Source organism: Rana temporaria, chromosome 1, assembly GCF_905171775.1.
Source record: "Rana temporaria chromosome 1, aRanTem1.1, whole genome shotgun sequence".
NCBI lineage: Eukaryota > Metazoa > Chordata > Amphibia > Anura > Ranidae > Rana > Rana temporaria.
Genome location: NC_053489.1, coordinates 661,285,463 through 661,297,571, shown reverse-complemented (window position 1 = coordinate 661,297,571; position 12,109 = coordinate 661,285,463). Strand labels below are relative to the sequence as shown.

Sequence of the window (12,109 nt, the reverse complement as noted above, 5' to 3'; positions counted from 1 at the left end):
TACCGCTGCTGCCGGGCTGCTTTCATTTGACCGGTGGCCGTCTGCTTGTTAGAGTTGCACACCATTCTGTTGTGTCCCTACGATGCTTTGCAGTGAAAGGGTTACAATCGCCTTCATTGATCAGTTATTCGTTTTGCGTCTTTACAGGAAGGAGAAGAACCTTTCCCATTCAATCTTGATGAGTTTGTTACAGTGGATGAGATTGTAGAAGACAATCCAGAAAAGCCGAAAGGGGATGAGGAAAAGTCTGAAACTGGTGCCACCAAGAGAGGAGAAAAGAGAAAGGAAAATCATCCCCCATCTTCAGACACAAAGAAACCCAAGGAGGCAAGCGGAGAGGCCCAGGAGCTTTCTTTTGTCACTTTGGATGAGGTTGGCGATGAGGAGGATAACGCAGCTACTTCAGAAGGTGCCCAGGATGAGGTAGCCCAATCCCTAGTGACAGTAGACGAAGTCCACGCTGAAGACAAAGTACAGGCAGTAGACAAAGTCAAGGCAGGCAACGGCCCCCCTTCTAGAACACAGGAGTCGAGCGTGTTGATGACATTAGATGAAGTTAGTGATGATGAGGAGCCAAATGGTCCCGCCATGCCGGGCGGCTCTTCCACCATCCTAGACAAAGACCAGCTTCTGACGCTCGATGAGGTCAGCGGCGAAGATGAAGAACAGACTTCACATTCTGAGCCATCCATCCACAAGACTGAGAACAAAGGGGAGAAGAAGAGTGCGAACCCCAAAACAAAGGAGAATCCAGATGTCCGTCCCCAAGAGCCAGACCGAGAGAGCCATGCAGAGCAGCCTATGCTCACACTGGATGAGGTGGTGGCAGACGACGACGACGACGAGGAGGAGGATTCCATAGGTGATATAGAACACCAATTCTTAACGGTTGATGAAGTTGGTGAAGAAGAGGAAGATTCAGAGGTTAAAGAGGATGTAGCAGAGTCCAAGCCCCAATCAAGTAGAACAAGTTCAAGAACAAGTCCGAAAGTATCACAACCAGGTTAGTTTTATTGGGGTATTCAAGACTTTTTACACGTGTGCTTTAGAACATTCGCACACTGATTAAAAGTATTACAACTTTGTAGTAAATGTATTTGTGAATATTAGTAATTTTTTTATATATATATATATATATATATATATATATATATATATATATATATATATATATATCTCTTTCACAAAAGTGAGTACACCCCTCACATTTTTGTAAATATTTTATTATGTTTTCATGTGACAACACTGAAGAAATGACACTTTGCTACAATGTAAAGTAGTGAGTGTACAGCTTGTATAACAGTGTACATTTGCTGTCCCTTCAAAATAAAACCCAGCCATTAATGTCTAAACCGCTGGCAACAAAAGTGAGTACACCCCTAAGTGAAAATGTCAAATTTGGGCCCAAAAGTGTCAATATTTTGTGTGGCCTCCATTATTTTCCAGCACTGCATTAACCCTCCTGGGCATGGAGTTCACCAGAGCTTCACAGGTTGTCACTGGAGTCCTCTTTCACTCTATGACAACATCACGGAGCTGGTGGACCTTGTGCTCTTCCACCTTCCGTTCTGAGAATGCCCCACAGAAGCTCAATAGGGTTTAGGTCTGGAGACATGCTTGGTCAGTCCATCACCTTTACCCTCGGCTTCTTTAGCAATGCCGTGGTCGTCTTGGAGGTGTGTTTGGGATCGTTATGTTGGAATACTGCCCTGCGGCCCAGTCTCTGAAGAGAAGGGGATCATGCTCTGCTTCAGTATGTCACAGTACATGTTGGCATTCATGGTTCCCTCAATGATCTGTAGCTCCCCAGTGCCGGCAGCAATCATGCAGCCCCAGACCATGACACTCCCACTACCATGCTTGACTGTAGGCAAGACACACTTGTCTTTGTTCTCACCTGGTTGCCGCCACACGCCTGACACCAAATAAGTTTATCTGGGTCTCATCACAATACAGGACATGATTCCAGTAATCCATGTCCTTAGTCTGCTTGTCTTCAGCAAACTGTTTGCAGACTTTCTTGTGCATCATCTTTACAAGAGGCACTTTTTTGATAATGTAATCCAATTTTTTGTTAGTAAAATATAAAATGTTACGTTGAATAAATAGATACCGAACATTTCATGCTTTAAAATTGCGCACGCTCGTGTAACGGCGACGTACATTTTTACTATCCATAGGCGACGCTTTTAAAAAGCCATTACAGGTTACCACTTTAGATTTACATGATCTGGTTCTAGAATTGCTGCCCATAATCTGATGTTCCTGGCGATACCTCACGTGTGGAATAATCACTATTTGCATGCTTGGCTGACACGTGCATTTGTCTTTGCGACGGGACTTAATTATTTTTATTTTTTCTGTTTACACACTTACATTTTGTTCACTTTTATGTAATATGAACATCACTTGTGCCAGCAATAGGCATGTGACAGGTATTCTTTTTGGAGAGATCTGGGGTTTTTAAATAACAGCATTTGATCTCACCAAGACCCGTGTGCTCAAATGCTTTTTATTTTCCGAAATTGCACCGTTTACATCCGGGTAAACAAAAACAGATGTAAGGGCATCACTTCCAGTTCCCCATATTAAAGATGAACACAGCAGTTCCGGTCTTTGTTTTTCTATGATCGGCCGGCGGAAGCACTGACTGATCGACTGTGTGTCCTGGTGGGATGGGACAGCCGGAAGAAGCAGCGGGAGAGAGGGGACATACCTTCCCACTGCTTGTAAAAGCAATCCAGTAGGTAGTTGGTTGCTAAAATTGCTGTTACATGAGTTAACCAGCCGTCTGCTCTTAAAAAAAAAAAAGTACCTGATGATGCCTGCAGCTGCAAAACCCAGTTGAAGTCCAGCGCCATATGGGTACATTGTTGGTCATCAAGTGGTTAATGTTTCCATTCGGAAACGGATTATTATACTGGTAGCGTTTACAAAGCAAAATGATTAGATTTTCTTTTACATTGCTTTCTCATTCCGATTTATGCTCAGATTTGCAGTCAACTTTTATGGAGGTACAGAAGATATTGTTTGGGTATTCAAACCCATTTTTATCTTTTATTTATTTTTAAATAGAATCCAAAACGCCAGCTGGGCGTAGAGGCAGGCCCAGAAAACGTCCTTTATCTGAATCCGCCGAGGACGCCAAGGACACATCACTGCAGAGTTCTGTTGATTCCAGTATGGGCAGTGAGTCTGATAAGACCCCTACTAAGACTAAACCGAAGACGGCTACTAAAGGCGCTGACCATGGCAAAGCAGGGGGCAACCCTACTGCCACCCCAGAAAAGCCTTCAGCTGGTAGGTGTGTGTGTGTGTGTGTGTGTGTGTGTGTGTGTGTGTGTGTGTGTGTGTGTGTGTGTGTGTGTGTGTGTGTGTTTTCAAAAAGTGGAGTAGATAGTCTGTAATTTTCCATGCCTTTTTGTTAATATATTTCTAACAATCCTATGGATATCGAAAGGTTGTATCACGGAAGAGCCTGGCAGCACTTCAACCCTATTTAAGCTGCCGGCAATCTCGTATTGCATTGTAAAGCCAAGCTGCAGCTAGATTGGTTTTGGATAGGGCAGAAAGGGTTAGCACAGGGATCCTCAAACTACGGCCCTCCAGCTGTTGTAGAACTACTCATCCCATGAGTCGTTGTAACACACTGACATTCACAGACATGACTAGGCATGATGGGAATTGTAGTTCCTGAACAACTGCAGGGCCGTAGTTTGAAGACCCATGGGTTAGAGCCTGTTTCAGGTTTTCATTGCCATGGCTAGCCATACAATTTTCTTGTACATTTTTTTCCTTTTTTAGTTTTACCAAAACCAGTTTGTATGCAATCAGGCAGCCTCTTGCACTACATAGGTGAAGGTAAATCTAAGGGAAATGTGATGAGGAAAATGATATAATTGATTAAAAAACAAACCGAACTCCTGGCGATATTTTAATTTCCTTTCGTAGTAAATGAACATTCCACCCATTCTCTTGTATGGTTTTCACAGTAGAATGAGTGAATAATCCTCTCGGTGCAATCAAACACATTTAATGCAAACTGATCACAGCTCAATTGCACAGCTATAGTCTACAGCAGGGAGGAGCATTACACATCTATAGGGCTGCCAGGGATGTGTTTAATATAATGCTCTGGAAATGAGATCCAAGGTAGGGGGCTGGTGACAGCTACATGAAGCCTGCATGATCCCCCCTTCCCCCTTGAATCCCAATCTTATTGCAGCCCGAAGGCCAGTAGAAGGATTCAGCAATTAGGTCACTTAGTCTAGGGAGTTATTTCTTGAAAACAAAATTAATTGAAAAGTTGTATGTTAATCTGGGGGGGAACAAGGAAAGGTATTAAATGTATACAGGCATACCCCACTTTTAAGTACACAATGGGGTTTATTTGCTAAAGCTGAAAACCGCAAAATCTGGCTCACTTCTGCATAAAAACCAATGAGCTTCCAGGTTTTATTACCAAAGCTTAATTGAACAAGCTGGGATTAGAAGCTCATTGGTTTCTATGCAGAAGTGAGCCTGGTTTTGTGCTTTCCAGCTTTAGTAAATAAACCCCATTGAGTACTTAAGTGGGGGGTATGCCTGTACATTGCCCTTTATGTTTGTAAACAAATCTTATACTGCTAGTGGCTTTTGAGGAAGATTGGAAATATTGTTCATCCAGTGTTTTGTAGGTGACTAAATCGCTCCGACTTCAGAAAAGGTTCCTGTACTACTTCAAGGCGACTTCTAGGCAATGCTTGTACCCATAGATTTCAATGGAAGTCGCCTCCAAAGTCTGATCTCCATCTTAATTGAAGCGACTTTACAGCTGATTATTCTGTGATTGGCCAAAGTTTCCTGTCCTGGAGGCAAATTTAAGTTGCGTTGTAAATTGTTTCAAGTCGCGCTGTAAGTCGGGTTACCCCCTGTGTGAACCGGCACTAAGGAATTATTTTGTGCCACAGTAAGTGCCGGTTCACACAGGGGCAACCCGACTTACAGCGCAACTTTGCAAGGCGACTTCAGCGTGACTTGGAGCAACTTACAACGCAACTTAAAGTTGCCTCCAGGACTGGCTACTTTGGCTGTGGCCAATCACAGAATAATTAGCTCTGTGGGAGAGAGGGGTTTGCCTGAGTAAACTATTTTCTTTTCCTGTAAAGTTGCTTCAGTTAAGATGGAGATCCGACTTTGGAGGCAACTTCCATTGAAATCTATGGGTACAAGTTGCCTTGAAGTAGTACAGGAACCTTTTCTGAAGTCGGAGCGACTTCAGTAGTGTGTATTAAGACGCCTCTCATTGACCAACATGGGATTACGGATGTCAAGCGACTTGAGGTCTGACAAGTCGGATCCCAAGTCGCTGTAGTGTGAACCGGCACTTATTGTTCCCTCTCGTTTTATAAGGGGATTGGGAGATCAGGGCTAGGACACCCTTTTTTTTTTTTTTTTTGTGCTTTTTGCCAAATTGCACTACAGTCTGTTTAACATGGTTTTCTATGGAACATATTCTTTAGAGCAAATCCGCAAAATGCAAATAGTGTTAAAACTGCATAGGTGTGAATCCAGCCTTATAGCTGGTTTAGAAAATTGTAGCAGCCCAACATCCAAATGGAGCCGGTGTAGGAACTGTTTCTACCTTCGATCTGTAGGAAAAAGACAAATTGCTAACTGATACAATCACTGTACTGCAACTTACCTGAACTGGTCCAACCTCTTGTGTTTGTTTTTGTTTTTTCAGGTGCACCCAAAGCTTCTGAAACTCCAGCAAAGAAAACAAAACTGGAATCTCCTTCCCCAGGGAAGACCAAATTGGGCCCATTTAATGCTACGGTGCCAGTGGGTGAGTGTTTGCATGTTACAGGATTGCCCAATCATGGATCAGCTGATCCTCGTGACAATTTTGTGACCATAATACAATACCACTACAGCTTTTCATTACAATTTGTGTTAACGAAACCGAAATTTAACCTAAAAATGGTGCAGGGAGAAACCAATTTGAAGTTGTGTACTCAAGTCAGTTGTTGCAGATCAGTCTAGCATGGGGGTCTCAAACTGGCGGCCCTCCAGCTGTCTCGAAACTACAAGTCCCATCATGCCTCTGCCTGAGGGAGTCATGCTTCTAACTGCAAGCCTTGCAAAGCCTCATGGGACTTGTAGTTTCGCAACAGCTGCCGTTTGAGATCCCTGGTCTAGAATGACACTTACTCCTCCTTCTCTAGTACTTGCCAGCAACAGAGTTTAGACTGCATTCACACTGAGCCTTTACATGGGGTTTGGGAACCTTTTCTTTTGTGTATCTTTTTTCCAGGCGTATTTAGGATTGAGCATTTATTTATTTTTTCCAATGGAAAGCTAGATTCTAGCAGATGATGGTTTATGCCTAAAATTCTAAAATCTTTTCTAAGAATTTTCGTTTTCATTTTGCACCATTAGTAAGCTGCAGCCGATTTTGTGCGGCCATCACATTTGAGTAATCGGGCATGTTGGAATTTTTTTTTTTTTTTTAAACCATTTTCTAATCAATGATGGGAGAATCGTGTGAGAAATGTAATCGAAAAAGAAATGTGCAAGAAAAGAAAATTCCCAGGAAAGAAAATATTCCTCACCACAAACTCTCTTTTCTGTAGCAACATGAGGTGATTTTAAAGGTTTGGTGCGTGATTTTTAAAATCACTGGTGGCACCGAATCTCAAAACACAACATTTGTGATTTTCAGAAGAAAATTCTTTCAACATTTGACCTTGCTGTCACTTTGCCCATTCAGTATTATCAATACGAAGCTGGCAGTTATGACTCCTGGCACCAATGGAAGGGAAGCACAGGGAAAGGTGAATGTGGGTGGGGGAGGAGGGTGAACCTGCAAGAGATCTTTTAGCATGAGTGTCTCATCTGCAACATTAGATTTGTACAACGCGCCCGAAAGGTCTTTCAAACGCTACATTTTTCTTTACAGGCCTAGAGTTTCTTATTCCTAAGACTGGATATTTCTGTGAGCTGTGTTCACTCTTTTACATGGATGAGGCATCGAAGCTGAAACACTGCAAGAGTCTGCGCCATTACCAGACAGTGCAGGTACTGAAATGTTCTGAACCTGTGTGTGTTGTATGCAATTTAGCCACTAGGTGGCGGTATGTGATCACATTTTGCCATCGCCTCTAGACATTGGATTGCAGAGTTTATTCCTCACTTTGTTTATGGACCAGATATTTTAGGCTTTGTGCTAGGGATGGGAATAAAAGTCAAGTTGGTAGGTCAAATTAATTCATATTTAAAAAAAAAAAAAGATTTTTTCCCCCAGGAACAGTGCCGACACCGCGCCGATCCTGAGGAGCTGCGGGCAGTAGTTTTTAGGCAAGGTCGTGGCTTCGGCCTAGTCCGTGAGGCTGGACACCGCAGACTAGGCCGCAGCCTCGCCTAAAATCTCCTGCCCGCAGCTCCTCAGGACAGGTGCAGTGTCCATAAAAAGAGACTTGATTCGAATCATACATTTTTTTATTTTTTTTTTTGTATTTTTTTGAATAAAAAAAATCCGTTCTTTTTTTTTTTAGAGGGAAAAATCGCACAGCTCTACTCCGTGCACACTGGAGTTTGGGCATTTTAATTTTTTTTTTTTAAAGCCTATAAACTCCCCTCTGTTATCCTATGTGTCCATGCACACATGGATGTTTTTGGACATTTTATCAGCAGTGGAGTTTATGGGCTGTTTTCTGGACGCCCTAAAATCACATTCAGGAGTAGTTTTTCTGACCACATAAAACACCAAACGTCAAAACGTGGCTCACCAGCGTTTAACGTTTTGGATCCATTGGAAAAACAATTGTTTAACAAAAAAAAAAATGCTATTGCAAAAACGTTAAAGGTTAGACGCAAAGCTGGCGTTTTTATAACATTATTTTAGTGTCCAGTGTGCATGGAGCCTTACACTTCCTTTCACAATATTTTTATTGGGAAAAAAAATTAACATACAAAAGAGTCCGAAATGAGTATTGACAAATCAGACATCGCAGTAAAATAAGCCTATAGTAAACATTAAGCATCAGAGTTAAATATTCAATACGGCGTTCGCTCCGCTGAGTAGGACGAAGAGTACGACTATAAACAATTGAATACGCAGGAAGTATATACTTCAAGAACCCAAGGGGGTTATACGGTATAACTAAAGGCAAAACATTTTTCTTCGTTTTGGATAGATTGGAACGTTTGTCAGTTTTTAATGCTGTCTGTGCCCCTGTTAGAGAGCTTTATTCTCTTTCTTCTGTTTACCATTATCCTTGAAAGTAAAAGAAAATCCCAAATATTGGGTTGTCCTCAGAAAAGTAATAAAGGGGAAATCTTTCAGTGGGGACATTGGTTCTGAGGACGGTTGACACAGCGAAGCTGATGCAGCACCCTACAATTCCATAAAACTTAGGCGATCGCATCAATGGGAACTGATCTAAAATTTGTCATGCGTGTCAAAGTATTGTCATTTTTTTCCTTTACTAATGTACCGTGGACCCGTTCTTTTTTTTATCTCTAAAACGAAAGGAGAGTTTTTTTCCATGCTTTTGCAATGGTCGGTCTTGCAGCCTTAAATATATGGGTCCTAAGTGCACGTTCCCTTTTCGCTATCCTACACTTTTCATTGAGTATGCGTGTGTGTGTGTGTGTATATACTTTGCGGGAACAGTTTGGGGGTGACCCCTTACTGCTCACCAGTTTACAAAGCAAGGTCCATGAAGACATGGATGAGCGCGTTTGGGGTGGAGGAACTTTACTAGCCTGCACCTCAACCCAATAAAACCCTTTTGGGATGAATTAGAGCAGAGCCTACGAGCCAGGCCCTCTCATCCAACATCAGTGCCTGACCTCACAAATGCTCTTCTGGAAGAATGGTCACACATTCCCACATAGACACACTCCTAAACCTTGTGGACAGCCTTCCCAGAACAGATGAAGCTGTTATAGCTGCAAAGGAAGGGCCAACTCAATATTGAACCCTATGGACTGACGCCATTAAAGTTCATGTGTGTGTAAAGGCAGTTGTCCCAATACTTTTGACAATAGTGTACGTTCTACACATTCTCTTACACTCTCACACACACACACACTCTTACTTGCACACACACACACACTCTTACTTGCACACACACACACTCTTGTTGTACAGTATATTTTATAGTACATGCTGTCTGCTAGTTTTATACCCTTTCCTTTTGGCGCAGCTTTTTTCTATTGTCTTTAGAAATAATAAATGCCCTTTTCTTTCTAGAAACACTTGGCCAAGGATGAGACTACGACGACAAAAGGGAAATCTCCCAGCTCATGAGATCACTGAACCTCACTAACAACTATACAAGCTCCGGGATGTGAAGTAGAACTATAGGGATCATTGTGTAAATTTCTTTTCCATTTCTCACAGGTTCACTTATTTAAACAGATGTTTATGTTGTCCACTCTGTAGACTGGTATAAATGTAATAGTAATTTTTCAAGAAATCTTTATTGCTAGTCTTTTACCTTGTACTAACGTTACAGTACAGACAGTGATTTGGTCGCTGGTTTTGAGAACTCATGGTCCTGGATCAGAGATTTCACCCACTACAGCTCCCCGGATTCTCTCATTGCCTCAAATCCCCAAAGCAGACTTGTGTGAGGAAGACTACGGGACACATTTCTATATAGGTGTATCTGGATTGGACAGCCTTATTGCTTGTTTTCAGCGATATTGTCTTCATATGTGAATTCCTCACAGTTTTTTAAACGTATTTTGTTGGCAAATGCTCTTGCAATGTTTTCCAGTTTCTTTTTTAGTTTTTTTTTTTTTTTTAATATATATTTTTTTTGAGGCAGGAAGACTAGCTTAATGCTATTTAAAGAGAGGCCTCAGTACCATTGCACGCAGGGTGCCATTGTTAAAGATGATTATTTTTTTGAATGGTATTATCTTGGTTTTGCCAAATAAAACTTGGCATATCTAATGTATATTTTTCTTTCCAAAATGAAAACTAGAAAGTGTTTGTAAATAAATACATAAACGTTATCACAGTCCTGTTTTTGTGGTGTTGTGTTATGGGTCCATTCAGAGCTGATGTGAATTTAACACAAGCATATGCTGTTGCACTTTAAAGGAAAATGTGTCCCCACCACAGTGTCATACAATATTCTGCAGTGGCAAGCAAAACTTTCTCAGCACACTTACAGTTAGCCTGCAAAAACACCCAATTGACCCTGACTAACAATTCACATTACCCGTTTGAAAATTAAGGACTGCAGTACACAGAGGACCACTGATGTAGGTACTGCAGCGTATGCTTATATTTGCAGTGTCTCCTAAGTTGGAGCATGTATAGCAATAGATAGATGGTTTTGCATGGAAGGAGCCTACTCCTGGGCAGGAACCCTATTGTTCTGTGAGGACGTCCTATGTTGTCATCCCAAAAACGCACCTCGTGTGTCCCAGAGCACACTGTCGCCTGCTGCGTCCAGCGGATGACTGACCACTGTACTGGCCCGCTGCCAGTGTCATGTGATCGCTGTGACCAATCAGAGCAGACCACATGACTTGTAAAGAATGAATACGATAAAACTAATTTCTTCGTCAGTTTAGGCCAACATGTAGTATTCTATTTTTGGTATAAAAAAAAAACGCAGTAAGCGTATATTGATTGGTTTGCACAAATGTTATAGCGTCTACAAAATAGGGGATAAATATTTTTTTTTTTTTTTACTAGTAATAGCGGTGATCTGTGATTTTTTTTTTAGTGGGATTGCAGCGAACAGATCGGCACACTTGATACTTTATTTTAATTTTTTTGGAACTATTGGCATTTATACAGCAATTAGAGCTAAAAAAAAAAAAAAAGCCACTGATTACTGTGTAAAATGTTACTAGCAGGAAAGGGGTTAACACTAGGGGGTGATCAAAGGGTTAAATGTGTTCCATCATGTGTGTTTCTAACTGTGGGGGCTGACTAGAGGAGGAGACCGATCGCTGTTCCTTTTAACTAGGACGGAGATTTAAAAATATATAAGCTTGGCTCTGCTCCTGTAATTCAAACAATATAACTTCTAACATTCAGATGTCCTAAACAATGACGTCTACCATTCAAATGACTATACCAGGGGTGCCCAACGGTTTGAAGACCGAGGGACACTTAAGCGACTTGGTAACTGGTTGCGGGCCACAAATGATGGAGCAGACAGATGACAGGTCCGTGTCCACTCTGCATATGCAGAGCAGATTCCACCGATCCTCCAAGATGGAAGGGGATGATCACCTTCTGTATTTTTTGGCAGATTGGATCGGAGGTAGGCGGGTGTAATAAAGTCGGTTTACATCTGCAGCTCCATAGAGGTGAATGGAGGGTCCGATTGGGTTGGAAGGATCGCGTGAAAGGGGCCCAAGGCTGCTTTCACACTGATGTGCTGCGGTTTACCCACACCCTGGGATGCAGGGCAGTGCACTTGTGTGTGGCTTTCCTGCGGGTTAGCTGCACTTTGCCATAGACGTCCATTTTATCCTGCAAGTGTGGTGCACTTTGTGAACGCACTAAATCCGCAGGTAATGACAGAAGTCTGTTTCAATGAAGGTAACCCACAGGTGCTCTGCACCTGCGGATCAGTTTAAAAGCAGCCCAATAACCACTGCAGAGCAGATATGCCCATATATACAGTGTGATTTTAGTAATAGGCTTACCTTCAATAACAGTCTCATTCAGGTATCACTGGCTGTTGGTGTCCCAGGCACAATGCATTTTGTATCACGCCACCATGACAGGAGCCAGCTCTATACAGGAATCATCGACTAATGCAGCTCTGCTCTGCAGTCACTTGCTTGCTCTACAACTGGCTTCATTCACAAAACTGATGCTCTGGGATGGGGGGTCAGCGACTGGCAAACTGGGCTGGAGGCTGCGGGCCACTGGTTGGGCACCCCTGGCCTATACCAACATGTATATACTAGAGCTGGGTGATTTTGGGCCCAAAAAAATCTGCAATTGTTAAAAAGAGAAACTCCTATTCAAGATTCAAATCGTTTTTTTTTCCTGATGGACACGGCACCGGTCCTAAGTTTTTAGGCGAGGCTTTGGCCTAGTCCGCCGCGATCCTGGGAAAAGGCCGCGGCCTCGCCAAAAAAATCC

The 12,109-nt window shown here is 42.4% G+C and overlaps 1 protein-coding gene across 5 annotated transcripts in view; it reads left to right on the top strand.

Annotated features, from left to right (window-relative positions):
- ZNF638 (zinc finger protein 638) overlaps positions 1-10,013 on the top strand; it is a 67,872-nt gene extending 57,859 nt beyond the window's left edge. For all 5 annotated transcript variants that reach the window (XM_040335544.1, XM_040335543.1, XM_040335542.1 and 2 more), the window contains 5 exons: positions 148-1,003; positions 3,076-3,300; positions 5,726-5,827; positions 6,941-7,059; positions 9,239-10,013. In XM_040335544.1, coding sequence (XP_040191478.1) covers positions 148-1,003; positions 3,076-3,300; positions 5,726-5,827; positions 6,941-7,059; positions 9,239-9,295 — 1,359 coding nt within the window. In that variant the 3' untranslated portion in view covers positions 9,296-10,013. The remainder of the gene's footprint in view (positions 1-147; positions 1,004-3,075; positions 3,301-5,725; positions 5,828-6,940; positions 7,060-9,238) is intronic.
- The last annotated feature ends 2,096 nt before the right edge of the window (positions 10,014-12,109 follow it).